Genomic DNA, 21,331 nt, shown 5'->3' with positions numbered 1-21,331 from the left:
TAATAATAATAACTAACTAAAGAAAATGGAAATCAAGGGCTGTATCTACACTGACCTGTTTAACATTAATTGACCGATAGTAGATATATCATTCTAAAACGTCACAGGGCATGCTTGTAAATTAAAGCGTTTTTTATTCTATTTTATCCCCGTCAAAATGCTCTCTCCCTGCTGCTGGTTGCTCTGCAGCGCCCTCTGGTGTCACATTTTAATGATGTATTATGAACGTTAAAACTAGGATGTCATGTGCCCATATATGTTATCAAAACCATTCCTTAACCCTCCCTTAATGTTAAAAACCGTGAGTGCAGATCCACCCAAGTTTAAAATCCTAGGCAGCCTCACTGGGTAGCCAGTCCCATTGAGCTTTGTAGGTCTTAACTTCTAAGTAAACAAGCACAAAACAAGTTTTAGACCCCTGAAAGTAAGTATTGCTGGAAGCTGCCAAGTTGTTTCTAGGCAATTACTTGGGATGGGCTTAAAAGATATTTTTTTGGTCCTTCATGATGTTTTATAAATCTTCATCCTGGCTGCAAGGAACATGAGTGCTTGCATAACTTGCAAGTAAACTTAAAACCACAAGCATAGAAATGACTTCTACAAAGTATTGGTGGTCTGTTCACAATCTGGCAAAGACCTGTTAAATCTTGAAAATGAAGTGAACAATCGACTTTTCTCTCTCTCCTAGGAGGTAACATCATGATACATCACTGCCTGTGTGTCCACATGCAAGGCATAATGGCTTTTGTTGACCAAAGCTGTAACATATGCTTGTGGGTTATTTTTAAGAACATCGGTTTGGAGTAATTGCTTTTATGTAGAAGTAGTTACATCTGGATGTTGATGCTTGAGGGAACATGTGTAAAACAAGATGGAACATGCTGATCTTCTACTTGCATCCAGAAACAATCCCCCCACCCCACCCCTTTGTTTCCCTTTCTTAAATGAACACTGTGATGGAACTAAGAGAAGTCAAACTTGGGCTGCAATGCTAAATATACTTGCTAGTCAATATAAGCTCCACAGTGGAACTCTCGACTCTCCATTTCATTCATTTGTTCCACATATGTTTTCAAATGTTGTATTTAATTAGACTCACACACATCTAATTATATATTTTGCGTCATGTTTGTTTGAATCTTGGCTGATAACTTCTTTTTCCTCTTCATATCTGCCCTCGTCAGTTAGCTTTCTGTGAGAAGTGCGTTATACAGTTTTTCTGAAACTCCAGATGGCCAGCTGGTTGTCTGGCATTTCAGAAGTGCTGCAGAAGGGGACTTTTGACAGTTATCAGTCACCTGATATTGTTATGATGTCGGGTGATTGACAGGTTTGTCAAAATCGTCCTGTGGGGGAAAGTTAAGTGGCTGGCCTTTTATAAGAATACTTTCTATCATAATTACAAACCCACTGAATGAGAAAATTGCACTTTTATATATTAAGTCTAAATTTAATTTTTATTTAGGTAACTTTTAGAACTAGTGTTTTGTTAATGAATTGGTTCTTCTCACTACAATTATTTCCAGCTGTGAATAGTTTTAGACTTGAGAATAATAATTCTCCTGACACTCTGCCTTGGCAAATAAAGCAAGTGTGTACAGTCATCGTTGTGGAAAAGAATTCCCGTGTAATAAAACTATTGGAATTGAAATTAATCTGCTTTCCCCTTCTATGCCTTGCCATAACATCTGTTTAGGCCAACAGGCATGTTTCAGCAAATTCTAGGTTGTTCATGAAGGACTGTAAATTACATGTGCCTCCATGTAGCAGTTTAGCCAAGTGAACTTGCAGTGTATAGGTTGCAAACGACCTGAGGGTTATACTTGTATGAACAGGATAAATCTTGTATTGCTTTCACAGCTAATTCGTAACATTACACACATCCCTTCCCCGTGTTTAAAATGTCTGAGTAATGCACACATTCTCAACAGGCTTTTACTTAATAAACTTGGCATATAGACAAGGAATACTTAATGTTTCATGTCTTTAAAGAGATCATACATAAAATGATCCACACTGCCTAACATTCATCTTCCTATGCTCTGCCCCACTATAGAAGAAGAAGAAGAGTTTGGATTTGATATCCTGCTCTTCGCTACCCGAAGGAGTCTCAAAGCGGCTAACATTCTCCTTTCCCTTTCTCCCCCACAACAAACACTCTGTGAGGTGAGTGGGGCTGAGAGACTTCAAAGAAGTGTGACTAGCCCAAGGTCACCCAGCAGCTGCATGTGGAGGAGCGGAGACGCGAGCCCCGTTCACCAGATTACGAGTCTACCGCTCTTAACCACTACACCACAATAGGGTAGTATTTGCTTATAGCTCTAATCCCCATTACCTGAAGTGCCTTCATTGAGAAAGTAGGAAATGAATCTGGAACCCAGGAGGTGACACACGGCATTCTTTCATTCAATGGGTTTGTAATTCTTACATTTTTATAACAAGTCAATATAGCCAACATTTCCAAATTCATTTTTATACACAGAATTCTCTAGGAACAACTCTAATTTTGTGTTCCTCCTCCACGAGAGGTCTGGAGGATGGCACCATGAGAATGGACCTTTTCTGCAGTGACTCCCCATTTGTGGAAATGCACTTCCCAGGGAGCCTTGCCAGGCTGCTTTGACACATATCTTTAGGTGACAGGTGAAAATGTTTCTCTTTCAACCAGGTGTTGGGCTGATTAACATTATAAATGTGTTTTGGGGAGGGGGGTATTGTTTTGCTTTTGTTTTGGTTTTATTATGCATTTTGTATTCTCAGTTTGTTTTGTTTTTGTTTTTGCTGTGAACTGCCCTGAGATATTCAGATATGCAAATTTAATATAATAATAGATTAATAATTCCATATTGTTTAGGGAAAAGAAATTTGACAACCCCTTCCCTTGTTTGTGTGGTTTAAAATGCTGTTGTTGGATCCAGATATTTGAACTAATATTGCTGTTGTGTTCAGGTCTTGGTTGTGGGCTTTCTATAGTTCCTGGTCAGCCGCCATAAGAACAGAATGCTGGGCTAGATGGGCCTTTGATCTGATCCAGCAAGATTCTTCATGCGTTTAGAATGTATGATTTATAAGGGGTTCTGATATGAAATTCTGAAGCACCACATCTTACTCCCCACAATTTTAGTCAAATTGTGGGATCATTCTTTAAAAGGGGGGGGGGGGCGGTTAGAAACGGTTGTTGTTGTTGATTACCATATTGGCCTGAATATAAACCTCGCTCCCCCCCCAATTCCGACCGTGAAAAGTTAAAAGTGCGGCTTAAACCTCTGGTAGAAACTCTACAGAAAAAAAATATAAAACATAAATGGGAGTTCCCAGAGGGGATATCCTTCTCTTATAAGGGGATGAGGAAAAAATGTTTATCAGGAGAAGAAATGGAAAGATTCAGGAGAACCTATAAGGGGGACTTCGGTGACAAAAAACAACAGGAAATAGAAGTAGGAGAATTAGTTGATGAAGAAGAATCCAACTAATAGATACTTTTTATTGAATAAACTATATTAATTAATGAAAATAAATGATGGAATTGAAAATAGCATCGTGGAATATAAATGGGTTAAACGAGAAAAAGAAAAGGAATAAAATATTTCATGTGTTGGAAAAACAAAAAAACGACATCACATGCCTACAAGAAACACACATCATCCCAAAACATCAAAGATTGTTAATGAACAGAAAACTGGGTCAAGAATTTATTGTTTCATATAACAAAAAGAAAAGAGGCATAGTAATGTATGTACATTCAAAACTGGAACCGAAGCTTTTGTACAGAGATGACCAGGGGAGAATATTGATGGTAGAAGTCCAAGTTAAAGGAGAGAAAATGATCCTAACTGGAATCTATGCCCCTAATGAAAAGAAAAAAGAATTCTATCAGGGGCTACAGGAGATACTACAGGAATATATAGGGGAGAAACTCATCATGATGGGCGACCTTAATGGGGTGGTGGAACCTGAAATAGATAGATCTAAAAAAAAAGCGGACGCAAAACAAAGTAGATTACCCAATTCCTTCTTTCAAATGGTAGACATCATTGGTTTATTTGACGCCTGGAGATTCAAACATCCATCTGAAAAAGAGTTTACGCACTATTCCCACGCTAAAAAATCTGCGGGTAGAATAGACGCAATCTGGACAACAAAAGAGTTATTGGGGGAGATCCATACAGCAGAAATCCATCCTAATATCATATCAGATCATAATCAAATCCAACTGATTATAAGAGGTAAACAGATAGGAGGTAGGAGATGGAAATTGAATGAAAGCCTTCTGAAAGATGATAAGATTCTGTCGTCTGCAAAGAGAACTTTAAAAGAATACTTTCAGATCAATACTGATAATGAGGTCAACATCAAAACAGTATGGGAGGCGAGCAAAGCCGTTTTAAGAGGCTTTTTTATACAACAGAACTCCTACCAAAATAAAATAAAGGGAAAAAAGAAAATAGAACTCTGGGAAGAGATAAAAAACCAGGAAAGAGAACTATTTAAAGATCCAGATAACGAGACCATCAAAGATAAGATAAACTTTCTTAAGATGCAATACGAAATTATATTAAATGAAGAGATAGAATGGAAAATTAAGGCTACAAAACAAAAATATTTCGAACACGGAAATAGACCAGGCAGACTGCTTGCCTGGCAACTGAAGGAAAAGAAAAACCAAGGTATCATAAATAAAATTAAAATAGGTGAGAACTGGATCACAGATCAGGCGAAAATAAACAAATCGTTTATAGATTACTTTACGGGTCTATACAGAAAAGAAAAAGAGGATATAGAGAAGATCACATTGTACATAAAAAAGAACAAGTTAAAAGAGCTGCCAAAGGAGAAATTGGGGAACCTCAACTTACCTATATCAGAAACAGAAATCCACAACTCCATCAAAAAACTACAAATAGGAAAATCCCCAGGCCCTGATGGCCTCACAGCCCTATATTATAAAAAACTAGAAGAGATATTAGCTTCACCTCTACGTGATACAATAAACGAGATCTTGGCCACGGGAGAAATACCGAACACATGGAAGGATAGCTTTATTACGCTAATACCCAAACCAGAATCAGACTCTACCCTGATGACAAACTACAGACCCATCGCACTTCTAAACACAGATTATAAAATCTATGCAGATATTATGGCCCAAAGGCTCAAAGAAGTGCTCCAGGAAGTAATTCATAAAGATCAGACAGGGTTCCTACCCAAACGTCACCTAAACAGCAATGTAAGACAAATTATCAACATACTGGAATATCTGGACTTTAAAATAAACAAACCAGCGGCAATAATGCTACTGGATGCAGAAAAGGCATTCGACAAAATCTCGTGGGCCTTCATGAAGGAACTAATAAAGCAGATGGAGATGGGAGTCACATTCTACAAAGGTATATGCGCCATCTATGAGGAACAAAGAGCCAACCTCATAATAAACGGTTCTATAACAGGAAGCTTTCCAATAAGTAAAGGGACCCGACAGGGGTGTCCCCTCTCCCCCTTAATATTCATACTAGTGATGGAAATTTTGAATAACCAGCTTAGAGAGGATTCAGGAATCACTGGTATCAAAAGTCTGGGAAGAACATACAAGATAAAAGCCTTCGCGGATGATCTGATTTTAACAACTGAAACACCACAGGAAAGCATAGCGAGGGCCTTAGAAATTATAGAGGAATACGGAAGTCTGGCAGGATTCAAGCTTAACAAGACAAAAACAAAAATGCTTGTGAAAAATATGCCAGAGAAGGACATGGAACGGTTGGAAAAGACCACAGGCATAAAGGTATGCCAGAAAGCAAAATATCTTGGAGTGTGGATCACCCCAAAAAATATAGATCTGTTCCAGAATAACTACATCCCGATTTGGAACAACATAAAGTACAACATGGAAAAATGGAGTAAGCTAAAACTGTCCTTACTAGGGAGGGTAGCAACCGTGAAAATGTTGGTGCTTCCTAAACTCCTGTTCTTATTCCAGACAATCCCTATACTGGGGGGGGAAGACAAGCTGAAAGAATGGCAGAGGGACATTGCGAGGTATATCTGGCAAGGTCAGAGACCGAGAATTAAACATTTAAATATGATTGACATCAAAACAAGAGGAGGACTGGCCTTGCCAGATATAATCTTGTACTATGATGCCGCCTGCCTTACTTGGATAGCTGAATGGTGCCGACTAGAAGATCTGGAAATGTTAGATTTAGAAGGATTCAACCTGAGATTTGGATGGCACGCATATCTAAACTATGATAAGCATAAGATCCATAAAGACTTCTCAAACCATATCATAAGAGGCTCCATAATGAAAGTTTGGTTAAAATATAAACATCTACTGGAACAACATATGCCATGGTGGAACTCCCCATTAGAGGCCCAAGAGAGAAGAGGTCACGCTCGAACGACCAAATGGCCAACGTACCTTGATTTGCTGGAAAGAAGAGACAAAAAATTAGAACTAAAATCATACGAAAATTTAAAGAACACAGTAAAGGACTGGTTTACTTACTATCAACTCTTTGAGAGATATAAAGTCGATAGCAAAATAGGATTTGAAAAAGAACCTTCCAAATTTTATTTGGAAGTGTTAAATTCTAAAACAAAAACGCTATCAAAAGCATACAGGATACTGTTAGACTGGATGGTCATGGAGGAACAAATAAAAACCTCAATGACACGCTGGGCACAAGACGTAGGTCAAAACATCATGTTAGCTAGATGGGAAAATCTATGGAAGGTGAACTGGAGTTTCACTGCATGCAACTCAATCAGGGAAAACATGATTAAAATGTTTTATAGGTGGCATATCACCCCTTACAAACTTTCTAAAATGTACTGGAATGCAAGTAAAAAATGCTGGCGATGTGACGAAGTTGGGAACTGGTATCATCTATGGTGGGAATGCAAACAGATAGAGTCATTCTGGAGAGAGATCCACCTAGAAATAGAATTAATATGTAACATCAAATTTAAAAGAACTCCGGAAGCCTACCTTATAGGCATAACAACGCCTGATATTCCAATGAGAGTACGAAGTTTTTTTTTATATGCCACAACTGCGGCTAAAACTTTAATAGGCACAAAATGGAAAAGTGCGACAGTGCCAAATATAAAAGATTGGATTAATAAAACGCTAGAATATGTAGAACTGGCACATCTCACAGAAAAAATCAAAGACAATCCAAAAGAAAAATTTATAAAAGAGTGGAACGACTTTATACAATATCTAAAGAAAAGATGTAACACCAATACAGTAGCTATTATGGAATAGCCTCTGCCGCACTACAAAATGGAAAAAAAAGAATAAAGAAAAGGAAACAGAAGTTAAAGATAACATCAAAAGAACAACATTCGGGCTGAGTCCCAAATATTGAAAGTATATTTAATATTAAATTTAATGAAGAGATAAAATGGGAAGCCTTAGGAAGGAACTATAAATAATTTTAGCCTCACTGAGGTAATCAGGAGGCTAGAATAAGAGAGTATTTTTAAAGAATTCATTTAATAAAATTATTCGGATTAGTATTACATGAATTTATATCTATTTATGTGGTTTGTTTTTTGTGTATTTGTATTATGTGATTGTATGTATTTGTATGTGTGTATGTATATGTACATGTAAGTATGTAATTTGTAATTGTAATTTGTTTAATAAAATCCTTATTTTTTTTTAAAAAAAAAAAAAAAAAAAAAAGTGCGGCTTAAACTTGCGACCTTACAAAAATTGGCTTTTGCGATATCGCTGCTGAAACTGACATACGGTAAAACGGAACGGGTGTGAGTGCCTGCAGAATTTTAAGGGAGTGACTTACATTCGGGTGTGGCTTATATTCAGGCCAATGCGGCAATTAATTAATTACTTAATATGCTCCCTACTTGTCAAAGTGTCCTGTAAGTGGTTTACAAGCAAAAAACAGATGATAAAGAATATAGTCACACATAATTAAAATACACAATAAACAATTCCATCAAAACATAAAAAATAAGCATCCACCCACAACTAAACAATCTACAATAAACAATCTCATCAAAACAACATAACAGTTAATTAAAACAGGAGATCAGGGGAATGTTTGTCCAGATAAGTGTATTCTCAAGAGCTAGTAGGGATGCCAGTACTGACCGTGTGTGTGTGTGTGTGTGTGTGTGTGTGTGTGTGTGTGTCATATTTTAGCAGGCCTCTGGCCCTGTTGTAATTTGGGCACTGTCTTAGGAGCAGTAATGGCACAAGGTTCTCTTATGGTACATCCTTAAAGCCTTCCACTGTTGTTAGGTAGCAATCATTTTAGGTCATTTGTCTATTTCTGATGTTTAGGCTGGGAGTGTTTCTTATGTAACCAAAATGGCTCCACCCATGCACAAGAGGGAGGTATCAATAACTTGATAGTTTGCAGAAATAGGATATATATGAGAGAAAGTGGGCAGAGATATGCCCCCCAAAACAACCAGCGAGAACTGAGTGTGTTTGGTAGCTATGGAATGTTGACTGTGGAATGGAGTGTCATGGAGGACAAGAATATTTCACACTGCAACATTTTGTTGCAGGTCGCACAAGTGGAAGAATGTGGGTAAATGCAGCAACTGGCAGAGATTTGCTTTCACAAAGGCCACATGAACCACATAAAAAAAAACCCTTAAAGCAAATACTGTAGATTTTTGTTTTGTTTAGGTAGCCTCTTGTTTCAGAATGATTACTTGTTTTGAATAAGAGTTGCAAGGGAGGTCAAATAATTAGTTGGTGGTAAGAGAACATGATTGTTCACTAAGCCACTGGAAATAGGTGCCATCTGATACATAAGTATGTGCTCAAAGCCAACTTACAATAGAAGGTAAAGGATGCATCTGATCCAAAACGTGCTCCAACAAACCCTATCTGAAAAACCTCGTTTGTGTTGGCCAGATGTTCACTATTTTCTGGGCTGCAGTTTAAACAAAATGTGCATTTTGACTTCATTACTCAGGGCTTGTGCAATCTTACAAATTAGAAGCCTAATCTGGACGTCTTTTTTCTTTTTTAACGTGCCTTTAAAGAAAGGGTTATATATTTATCTTCCTGGCAAGGTACTGACTTTATCCTTTCCTGGCCATAATGCAACCAATTTTTAAGGTCAAGGATCAGCGGGGAGGGCAGGAACAAATGATGCTAACAAGAGGAAACAGGAAGAGCCGAGGTCTTGCTTCCAATCTGTCTTTCATTATTCCTTTATTGTAAAATATTCTTTCAATTAAAGGCTGACCTGTAGCATGGCGTGCACACACCCATATCTTAATCATTAGAAGGCTTAATGGATTCAAGCTTTATTTTAGACAGTTCTGACATTGCTTATCTTTTTTTCAGTTTTAAGATTGCAATTCTTTATTGCTGATTTGTAAAACTATGACAACAGGGGAAGGCAGTGTTCTTGCTTGACCCTTGCAGTGACGGTGCTTAATAGGAACTGTGTTTTTCCTGGATATTTTTAACTGAGTAGCTACAGATAAAAAACAAGAACTCCTTTTTAAAGATACGTCATGTAATGGGAAGTGGGACAGGTTGTTAAATGCTACTTTTCTGCGTACCATATTTTATTGAAAGGTTTTTGGGTTGGAAATAAAGAGGGTATACTTGATGAAGACCGAAAGAGGTCATTACTTTTGATCAGTGACTCAAACCACAAATAAATATTTTGCTTCTTTAAACAAACGGATTAACTTTTAAATTCTTTTACAAAGTGGGACATTATTTCTTAACAAAAATCTTGGATAACTTTCTCAGTGAAATAACTGGTTTATTCTTTTAACTTGGAAGCGTTGGTGTGCTTGAACCTAGGAACAGCAATCATTCTTTCTATACCACATTACAGTATATTTAATTTGAAAATAATATTTTGCTTTATACGAAGAAAATGCATGACAGCACTAGATGATAAAGGGCATTGGTGTATTTTGCAGTTAACAATTCATATGGCATATTGTTGAACGTTCCATATTGAGAGCACATCTAATGATGTCTTTTTGGCTTCTCGTCTTTCCCTCCAGCCCCTTCCAGACATAAGAGACTTGATTATGATTACTTGCTAGTTTGATATACTCTGCATGTGAGCAGAGGTTATTATTTCACATTTTCAGGACCAAACCATGCATTGCAAATATGTTCTGATATGCCCTACTTCAAATGAAGCAATCATTTTTTTGTCTATTACTTGGTGAACTTTGTTCTTTTAATTTAGAGCAGTAAATGTTTCGGATAATGAAAAAAGTTATATTGATTTTTGAGGGCAGGAAAATCACATGCAACTAGATGTAAGTTTTCCCATATTTTATGGGTTTGTGTTTGTTTAGCTCCCCCCCCCCCAGTGCTTGTGTAGGTGTAATCAACACATGAATTCAAACACTTAACATCATGTCATATGGCTCCATAAGAGGTATGGAGCTAATCTTTTTCTGAGAATCATACTTGGGCCATCTTACATGGAAATTCTTCCGTTGCCCATAGCTGTGCAATAAATAATTGAAGTTTGTTTTTGTTGGTTTTTTAAAAGAGGTGACAGTGGCACTTTGAAGCTATGCAAAGGCACAATTTTCTAAATAGATGCTATGCAAATCCTATTACGATGAAAACAGCAAGGTTTAAATTTGCCGCCCTACCAAGTCAAAATATTACCAGCTGCCACTGAGGAAAAGCAAATGAGTTTGATCTTTTTTCATATGGGACAGACAAAATTATATTAGAGCCCAGGTTGGCCCTCATATATTCTCGCTCTCCTTTTACTATGTAAGCTTGTGAGCAAAGGCTGATGTGAGGCTGTGTGTGTGTGTTACAGGGCCTAGCTCACATGGTCTTTAAGAAATTCTGCCAGTATTCATCTGTTCCCTCCTTAATGTTTTCGTCCCACAGAGGAACGATTATTTTATATGAATGAAATCTTACATGATTGAGATATAGTAAATTTGTCATATTCTTTCCCTGCTTGATTACTTCAAATGAATTCTCCTTATCCCTGGGTGTATCTATTTCATGTCATACGTGGCACGCCATGTATTTGTGGGGAGCGATAATCTGATGCCGTGTTTTCGTATCTGTGCCTTGTACAGGCTTGTACGCTTTACGGAGAGTACTTGGGGAGAAAGCAAACCTCTTGGATGAGGATGTGTCTGGATCGGTGATAATTACTCGCAGCGACTTCCTGCAGGCAATGAACGACGTCAGGCCCAGTGCCATGAGGGAAGTGGCAGTTGATGTGCCAAAGGTAAGTTTTGCCCAGTACAATATTCTGAAATAATTATTCAAGCCATATACTTGATAGCAGTCACTGCCTGATGACAATAGTAGCTCAAGGGAGACATCCGATGCACTTTTAAATGTGTTGTGGGAGGGGTTTGTTATTGGTTTGTTGTTGTTCTTGAGTTTATTATGTATTTTGTGGTTTTTAATATTGCAATTTTGCGTTGTCAACTTCCCTGAGATCTACTGATGAGGGGCAGAGATTCATTGCTGCTGCTGCAAAGCCATTTTACCTCAGGATTCTTCTGCCCTGGGTGGTTGCTAATTTTAGGGTTGGCTCCAGGTTTGATGGGGCTTCTCACAGGCGCTGATACTCGTTTTCCATGACAGGCTGACATAGCGATGGCAGCACTGCTCTGGTAAGTGCCTGAACCGTGGGCTCTGGAAGCCACCAATTCTCTTTCCCTCAGTGTTCTGGAGTCACACTACATCAGGAATATTGTGGGGAACTAAAAATGGCGGTGACTCCCAGATTCACATTTCTGGTGCTGATTGGAGCCTCGGGACATTTGTTTGTTTGTTTTGTTTTGTTTTGTTTCTAAAGGCAGGCACTAGCGGTAGACCTTGCTGGGCCTGCAGCGGCTGCCTGGATGTGCTGACACTAGGCCTTGCTAATTCACAAGCCTCAGTATAGTAAACACCTGATTCTTCTGCTCTCCTCTTCTGGTTTGACTTAGAAGAAGGTATGGAGGAGAGGGTGGGGAAGGCCAAGGGGTCGGCTGTTAGTTACTGAGATGACTAATGAGTACAGCTATTTTAAAAAAAAATAATTGTCAAGTTGCACCTTAGAGACCAACTAAGTTTGTTCTGGGTATAAGCTTTCGTGTGCATGCACACTTCTTCAGGTATCTTCTTCAGGTATCTTCTTCAGGTATCTAACATCTACTGTTTTTTGTGTGTGAGTAGAATACTTCTATTCATGTACTCTACAAAAAAGTCTACTGATTCATGATGGGGTTGTTTGTTTTACAGGTATCCTGGTCAGACATAGGAGGGCTAGAAGATGTCAAACTGAAATTGAAACAAGCGGTGGAATGGCCACTGAAGCATCCCGAGTCTTTCATTCGAATGGGGATTCAGCCACCAAAGGGAGTACTACTTTATGGACCTCCAGGATGCTCAAAAACCATGATTGCAAAGGCATTGGCCCATGAAAGTGGGCTGAATTTCTTGGCAGTGAAGGTAAATGGCAATTCTAGTCTTAAGGCAGGACATTATAGGATGTGTGTGGAACAAGAAATGCTGATACACCTGCGCTTCTTGGTAATTTTGTGTTGGCCTGTGTCTGAAGTGAGATGGGGGAGCTGTTTCTTCATTAGAAACACATGGCATTCCTCCTTTGTCCTACTTTGGACAAAGAAAAGCAAATCACTTGCACCTTCCTGTTTAACTGATGCACTTTGAAGCAATACTTGTATCCAGTGTTCCTTCTGTTCAGAGTAGACCCATTGAAATGAATGGGATGACTAATTTAGGTCCGTTAAGTTTTGTGGGTCTTCTCTCATGAGAACATAGTTGAATACAACAGCTCAGTGTGTAAACAGCCTTCGATTGTTTATTAATTTATTTCATTTCACAAAATTTATATACCATTTGATTGTGAAGAAAAAAACTCAAGGCATCTCACAGAAGCAGTAAAGCTATCAGTAAAAGCTGTTTAAAACAGCATTCAAGTAATAATTAAAATTAGCAGTAAGCTAAAAACTGATTTATGTACTTAATTAAATGAGATGGTGTGTTGCCTATAATTGCAGAAGCTTGACTTTGTCCCTCTAACTATTTTACACAGTGCATAGTTAGACTGTAGAATTGGCTACAAACAAGGTGTAGGGATGGCAGCCCACATGGGTGGCTGGCTTTAAAGGGGGAGTATATCACTTCATGGAGGTTGAGGCTGTCAATGGCTGCCCCCCAGTTGCTGGGGAACAGGAGTGGTGCAGAGTTCTGTTGTGCTTGTGACTTCATGTAGACTTCTGGTTGTCCGCTATGAGGACAAGCTGCTGGACTAGATACGGCTTCAGTCTGAACCAGCAGAGCTCTTGTGTTCTTAGATGGGATTAATAATTTCCACTCATAGGTTATGCTAGGCTACGTGCAAATCTGAGTAACAACCCCTTAATTGCCAGTTTTTATAAACAAAAGCAAGTGTTTTTGTGCAGAGAAGTGGGGAGGATCCTTAACCCTTTCCTGTCTCTGCTATTTTTCTGCTGGAATTCCCCCCGTTTTCCCTCCTGTGATAGGATTCCAGGTGCATATGGGGTGTAAACATAATTGGAAACCTTAGCAGTTGGTTGGGAGGCAGGGAGTTGGAGTGGAAAAACAGTACACAGGAAGGAGGTTAAAGCACTCCTTTGCTATTTCTCCATACAAGAACACCCACTGCCAAACTGCTTTTGTTTAAAAACAAGTTAACAAGATATGAAAACTGTGTGTAATGTGTTGCTTGACCTCGGGCTAACAATCCATAAAAGAGAAGTGTTAAATAATTAGGCCTTTCTGATGTTCTAAATGTACAGGAGTGCCAAATGATCTAGCACTCTCTGGATTTTAAGAATACTTTAGAAACTAGCTGGCAAAACTTGTAGTGCCTCAAAAGAGCAAGAACAACATTTATGCAGGCAGCAGAGAGTCAGTGACTGCAACGTATTATTTGTATTTAGTAAATGTGTCCAATTGCAGTGGGAGGTGGGGTTTTTTTTGGTGTCTTATTTTCTGTTTTAAATAAGATCCTTTCAGTGTTAGCTTCTCCTTTTTTCCGATTAGCAATAATTACAAAAATATACAATGTTGTCAGAGTTCTGACTTCATCTTGGCATTTTCTAATGTCCTGTATCCCTCTTCGGATGCCTTTCTGTGGCTCTCTGCCCTTGACATGTGCTTAAGTTTGGTTTGTCATCTGGGTCAAGTACGTCAAAATATTTTCCAGTTGAAATTTCCTCCACCGTTTTTCTCCTTCCTCTTGGCTGCAGCAGTTAAAATAGATTAATGAGGCTTGGAAATCTTGCTGCTCTCCTTCAAGAGCAGCCATCACTGAACCTCCAGAAGGAAACTGGCTAGTGTTCCGATGAGGTTTTTTGGCAGATCCTCCTTTAGCTATTGTTTAGTAAGCAGAAGTACGAAATGTCGCTCTGTGATCTGTGCTGATTGAGTAATAGACTTAAAAATTTAGCACATATTGAACTACCTGCTGCCAACTCATTTATTAAGCGGAGTGCAAGAGAACCAGGAGTAGGGCATGTAGCTTTAGCTATCCAGGGAGCTGCACCAAAAATGCAGACCTGAGTTGGTGTTTCATTCCTCACTTCCACAGTCACAGGGATTTATTTCAAATATTGCACTACTTAATATAATCTCTTAGCAGTTTACATAAAAGTAATAAAAATACAACAACATTTTAATAAAGCCTCCTGAAAACTTAATAAAAACAAAATGCAACTGCATTTCACAATAAAGCAGCCATGCACAAAACAGGAAAATTAAAAATTAAGAGTCAGAGTCCAGGAAAGCTTGGGTAAAGATGCATATTTTTAAGAGGCATTGGAAGGTCATTACTGTCTGAATCTCTTGAGTTTCTTTATATATTTTATATATCTATATATCTATATAATCTCTTTATATGGATGTGTATTTGGTATGCTTATAAATTTATATTTGTAAAATCAAATCAAAGTAATTTAAAAAAAAAGGAAGGTCATTACTGTCTCTGCCTCATTAATTTACTGAAGGTAGGGGGATTCCAGGGAGTGGGTGCTATCACTGAGAAGACACGCTTCCGTGTGGTCATGCAAGTGGCAATCACTAGTCATCAGGATTGAGGGGGCTTGTGTGTGGCGCCATGCAACCCAGGACCCTTGCTAATCATGGAACATCCAGCAGGGTCTCCTTGGAAGATCCTGTATTATAGGGTTTATCTCTGATTAAGCAGATATTCAAAAGTTCAAGGTAGAATTCTATGTGATGTGACAGATTTCTTTAAAGCTGTGTATGGCATAAGGGAAATGTGTGCGACTCTTTTCACGCAGGGCCCTGAACTGATGAACAAATACGTTGGAGAATCTGAACGTGCAGTCAGAGAGGTAAGGTGCTCTTAATTTAACTGGAATATTAAGTGCACAGGGATGTATAATACTACATCCTGTCATTTCCCCCCTACATTGTAGTCAGTTTTTTGTTGCATCATGCAGTCATTGCTTTGCAGTAACTAGTTTTCACAGGCTTTGAATTATAGCAGTCTTCATTGCTTACTGCCATATGTTGATATGATGAAGTCAGCTTGTGTATGTATTTGCTAAGAGTGGAGGGTGTTCTTGGAAGCTCAACCTGATATCTCTTCCCGCTTCTTTTTCCTATCCAAACTTACTGGGGGCCTGCAGCAGGATGGTTTTGCTGTGGGGTCACTGAAGACCTTTGGCACTTTCATAGCACTATCCTTGGCACAATGATCTATGGGGAATCGTTGCTTCTAGATTATCTTACTAGGATATTGCTTGAATGGATACAAGCCTCCAATGGAGCATTGTGCCCAGGATGCTGCTAAAGCACTGAAGGGTCTAATGGAGACTCCAGAGTGAGGCAGCGTGGTGCCTTACACAGTGGGAGTAGGGAAACACTGGTTTCAGTTAAATTAACTTGTGTGTTTACTGTGATCAGGACTTTAATTGTAATTTGAAAGGTGTTTTTTACAGTTCTCTTTTTCTTAGCAAAAATGTCATTTCACAGGAGGGAATTGTAGAGTTGAAAGATGCAATTTGCAGAATGGCCTACATCACTCAGGGCTTTCCCCTCTATATATAAGAGGCCAAGTTATTACTGGGGTCACACGCATGGAGAAAGGAGGCAGATAGTGACAGCAGCTGCCAGCCGTGACCACAGTGATTCTTCAAGCTGATTGGGGGGAGGGGAATGCTGCTGTAATCGTTGACCTGATTATGCTGTTCTCATTAAATATTTTTAGTACATTGTATATCATATCTACAATATATTACTTACAGTATACATACATATTGTTTATATACTCTTGCTTGTTTAGTTAAAACTGATACCTGTAGACTGTATAGTCAAAATTATTATTTGGCAACAAAAGGATTTTGTAAGCAGTAATCGATACTAAGGGTAGAATTCAACATTGCACTATTACGAACGTTATGTCTGTACAAGAAGATCAGCTTGCCAGATGGAACAATCCCCTGTCTTGAGGGTTCTCTTGACCTTCCTGAGCCAATACGGAGGTGAGGAAAGGGGGGGGGAAAGCCCAATTGCACAAGTGAAACGGCTTCCCCTGATGGGGATCATTAGGTGAATCCTGCCCTAAGAATTCATTTATTCTAATGCTGCTGGTATGCTGTTTTGGTAGGATAGAATTCAATATTTTGTGTTCAACCAGTTGCATTCGTGGAATGGAGAAACATTTCAATAGCTTGGCTATTGTTTGACAATTTTAAAATGATAGCAATTATCCTGTTAATTCTGTAGCAGCTGGTAACTATTTTGTTTTACCAGGTGAGCATGGAATATCCTTTGGCTAATTCTTAAAAGGTTTTGCCAACTGATAGTATTAAAAAGTTAAAAGACATTTAAAATAGTAATCCCTAGATATGTATAGTGTATTATTATTATTATTATTATTATTATTATTATTATTTTAGTTCAATTTATATACTGCTCTATACCCAGAGGTCTCAGGGCGGTTCACAGAATAAAGTATGTTCTGTTAAAGTATATTTACACAAAATTTTTTGCTGCTGTTTAGAGACTAATTGGAGGGATACCAGCAATGCTATTTGAAATGGCTAACTCCGCAGTCTACAAATGCGCAGTCCATCAGTTGGACATTCTAGATGATCCAAGGTTGTGTCATTATGGTTTTAAATTGACATTGCAACCTACCCTGGATATTGGAGGGAAAACAAGGGTAACAACTTTATTTGTGATTATGCAACTTCTTTGGACAATCTGACAATTATTTTGTTTTTGTTTTGTCAGATCTTTAGGAAAGCCAGAGCTGTTTCACCCTCAGTGTTGTTCTTTGATGAAATAGATGCCCTGGCAGTAGAAAGGGGGAGGTAAGAAAAATTATGTACAAGGTTCTGGATCTGTTACTGTTTTGTACTTTCACACGAACAAGAAGTTGACTTTTGTATCTGTTTGCCTTGCATATTTAGATGGAAATTGGTTGGTTCCTTTTATTAGGGATATAAGTGTTCTGCAAGACCTAGCAGTAATTCAAATAAGTGACTTTTTTCATTTCAGTAAACATTTTAAAACTCCCCTGCTTTTAAAGGACCACCAAGAGAAGGATCCTAATTTTATTGATTTTTATTGAAACAGTGATGCTGGGGGAGATCACTCCCACCCCTGCCACCCCACCACCCTGGTGTTCTTTTCCAGATTGAAGTCCCCCCGTGAAATGACTGTTAACCCCATAGGGGAAGACTGTTTCCCTGACTGCCTTCCATTGGGATAATAGCATCTGTGGGGGAAATTGGATTAGGCAAATGTCACAGGTGAAGGTTACCCATACTTCTCCATTGTAACCAAGCATACATCCTTGATCATGCATTGCATGCAAGCATGAAAGTGTGCATGTGTTGACAATGCAAATGTGATTTCCAAGATCTTCGGCTTGGAGTCAGAGCACGTCATGAGAATGTTGCCTTGCACTTTCATTAGAATAGGAAATGGCCATAGAGCAGAATCCCAAACTATATTTATTTAATTACACTCTACGAGCACTTAACGCTTGATGGTTTTACGCATGAGGCACAAAAGTTTGTTAAAGACACTGTTTACAGAGAAACTTTTAAACAATACTCTTTGTCAAACCAAGTCTCAGGTAGATTTTTCACACCTAGCATGGATATGTGTCCCAAGCAGCAACACCCACCCAGCCCGTTCTAGGATTTAACTTCCCCACAGGGAATCAAAGCCATGTTCCCTAGCTAACCCCTTTTAGATAGTCCAGCATAGTCTGCCCATAGACAATCCTTGTATCTAAGTGAGAGCCTATTCGCTCTCTTTGCCTACTGATGGATAATTGCTATCTGAGCCCACTCAGATAGGCAGAGACGCCATTTGCCCACCTGTATGGAAAGTCTATCTGACTGTTAAACTGCTAGGGTCTAACTTAAATTCTACACATTCTCTCCTGATTGGTTGTTGGTCTCACCATTTATCACTGGTTGTTGGGTCACCAGGAGGCAGACCCAGGGCCTGTCTATCATAGTGCCTCTAGATGTAGTGATGTAGTGTTTTAACATGCCAATCACTTCCGTCCATTGGACATGCTGGCTGGGTGTGGCTAATGGAAGTAGGAGTCCACAGCATCTGAAGAATACTATGCTCAATACCACTGTTTAAAGTAAAGGAATGGCATTTCCAGAACCATTTGATAATGATAATGATAATGATGATGATGATGATATGATATGATATCCAGCTAGGTCACACAGAGTATACCCAATGAAATCAGTGGACTTAAGTTACTAAGTCAGTGTCTCTGAATATGACTAATGTTGGATTTCACCCAACAATAAGAGCTTTCTGTTTTGTACATCTCCAGCTGTAATTTGCTTGTGTGACAGGGATGTAGAGTTACCAGAACAGTAGTCTCTTGCGTTAGCAGTAGCAAAATTTTAGAGCTAAATTGTCAGATCTGACGTGAACATAGAACTGAAACAGAACACTAGCCAGTTGCTGTAATTTCTGCCCTTTGATGCAATCTGATTGTGTTGTCTCGTTATATATGTTGCTGTATTCGTTCCCTGCCCTTTTTTTATTATGACACTTATATAAACTTTTAGCCATTCTCCAGGGCACTATTAAACATGTCTAAACTAATTATTAGAGAAATTACAAACAGGAATAAACATGCCAAATATATATTTTTAATAAAGATTTTGAAACTGTGCAATATGATGAAAAGGCTGTTATAAAGAAAAAATGAAAATGGCCAGTTTTGTCCAGTATGTTCATTGGAGCCTTAAATTTAGAATGTTCCCATTCTAGCTAGGTGCACTTCCCAAACCATCATCTTATCTGGAGATAGATGGAGGAGGAGAAAACGCAGTCTTGGCCTGTCCATTGGAGATAGCAGGTGTGACCTTCAGTGTTCCATTGAAGACATCTGCTTTTTGGAGCATAGAAAAGAGCAGAGCAGGACACAAATATTTTATTGTCAAATGTGAACCATATGGGAGGTAAAATATGTAACATAGTTCTCATAAAATTCATCTGGAATTAAATGGTGTAGGAAACCAGACAAGGCACTTATTGGAAATGACCTGTTTTTACAGGCTGATTTTCCACAGTAGGAATTTGCAAATGCATTAGAGATGCTAACGATTTGCAGGCTCCAGAGATCCATTTCCTCTTCTATAACCAGACTGAGGTTTTCAAGGAAACACCTGTTGATATTGTCTCCCTAGTCCCCCTGTGCTTTTTCTACAGAACATATTGCTGTCGTTAAACGCCCTGTGCCCTTTCCCTACAGATAGCTACTTCTGGTTATAGTTTACCTTATTAATTGGCAGTGTTTGTGTAAAAATATTGGAATAAAAGATACTGCAGGTGGCTTTTGTGTGCAGAATAGCATTTGTATATCAGCTGCCTTTGCACATATACAGAGCAGAAAAATGTAAATCAAGTAGCAGCTACATACGCTTCATGTATAATTGAAATAGAAGATTGTTACCTGACGCTAAAGTAACCCCATGCACCCCTGAAGTGCTCATTTTGTTTGTTTGTTTGTTAAATATATACCACCCTTTGTCCTAAGGCCACGGGATGGTTTCAGTATACTAACATAAACAACATAATGCAAATGCATAACAGAGCAGTATCCTGCTAAACATTTCTATTAGCACAAACACCTTTGACAACAGAACTTCCTCTCATCTGCGTGCCACCCAGATATATTCTGGGAGATATCCCAAGCACCTGGAACAGATTTAGGGTGGTGGGGCCACATGGGGAGAGAACAGGAAGGGGAAGTTCCACTGTACAGCCAAAAGTGCTTGTGGTAGTGGAACTGTTTAGTTGGATAGTGCTCTGAATATCCACAGAATACAAAAGATTAAAACAGTTGTTGGAGGCTGTGGGTAGTGGTAGGACTAACTTGCGATTTCTGTAAGAATTGATTGTATCTCCATCATAGTAGCTACCTCTTATTTGGTGAAACCACAGCTAAAGGGGGGTGGGGTGGAAAGTGAAGGAAATTGCCAAGGCGGTGGGAGGACTAAAGAATGTATGAGAAGATTTGTATGTTATTTGCCAACTTTAATAATAAAGAATGGCGAAGGCTGTGTCCCTGATTTCCGAAGTGGAATTGAGCAAATAAAATGAGAGGTTTTGTTTTGAGACATTGTGGTTGTTCCTGCTGACTCTCGTAGAACCAGTTTGGCAGTCTTTGTTACAGTATTTAATAAATCTTCTGAAAGTAGTGGTGAATTTGGCATATATTAAATGAAACTGGCCAATTCACAGTCCAAATATACAATAAGGAACAATCTGTACTACTGAAGAAATGGATGCCTTTCCTATTTCTCTGTGGTTCTGACTAATATTGGGTTTCTTTTAGTTAGCTGCGTTTTCTTGGCATTATTTCATAAAAGACGTCTGCATTGAGGTCATGTCCACATGAATGTTCCAGATACAACTGTATGCGAGAAGGAATGTTTGTTCCTAAATAATCCTTTCCTTTTCAAAGCTTCAGATTCTTAACAAATTGTGCAGCTGCAGAGAATTATGGGTACTTGTAATTCCTTGGTATCCTGACCATGTAAAACCTAATTCCACTGACCGGTAAACTTTGCCAAGAGGAAATGGCTTGGTAATTAAACTTGAAGGTGATGAATGAACATGGTTCTGTGTAAATGCAGTCCAGACAGTCTGTTTGCTGAACTTGGGATATCTACGTGCTTTGGAAATAGGATGCTGTTTATACATGTAGGATTGTGGGGAGTTTTAGGCAATAGACATGTTTGTTCCTTTTTGTTTTTTATAAGCAGTTTCAGGCATGAAAAATTGTGGCTTGGAGAGAACACTACTGTTAAATTCCTTTTTAAAAAGTCAGTG

At 38.7% G+C, this 21,331-nt stretch overlaps 1 protein-coding gene across 3 annotated transcripts in view; it reads left to right on the top strand.

Annotated features, from left to right (window-relative positions):
* Window positions 1-21,331, top strand: part of SPATA5 (spermatogenesis associated 5) — a 147,168-nt gene that overhangs the window by 14,612 nt on the left and 111,225 nt on the right. For all 3 annotated transcript variants that reach the window (XM_033159729.1, XM_033159728.1, XM_033159727.1), the window contains exons 10-13: window positions 11,071-11,225; window positions 12,233-12,442; window positions 15,283-15,336; window positions 17,243-17,322. In XM_033159729.1, the coding sequence (XP_033015620.1) occupies window positions 11,071-11,225; window positions 12,233-12,442; window positions 15,283-15,336; window positions 17,243-17,322 (499 nt within the window). The remainder of the gene's footprint in view (window positions 1-11,070; window positions 11,226-12,232; window positions 12,443-15,282; window positions 15,337-17,242; window positions 17,323-21,331) is intronic.

The sequence above is a fragment of the Lacerta agilis genome, chromosome 9 (assembly GCF_009819535.1).
Source record: "Lacerta agilis isolate rLacAgi1 chromosome 9, rLacAgi1.pri, whole genome shotgun sequence".
Taxonomy (NCBI): Eukaryota; Metazoa; Chordata; class Lepidosauria; order Squamata; family Lacertidae; genus Lacerta; species Lacerta agilis.
Note: the sequence above shows the minus strand (reverse complement) of the source record. Positions and strands in the feature narration are given on the sequence as shown.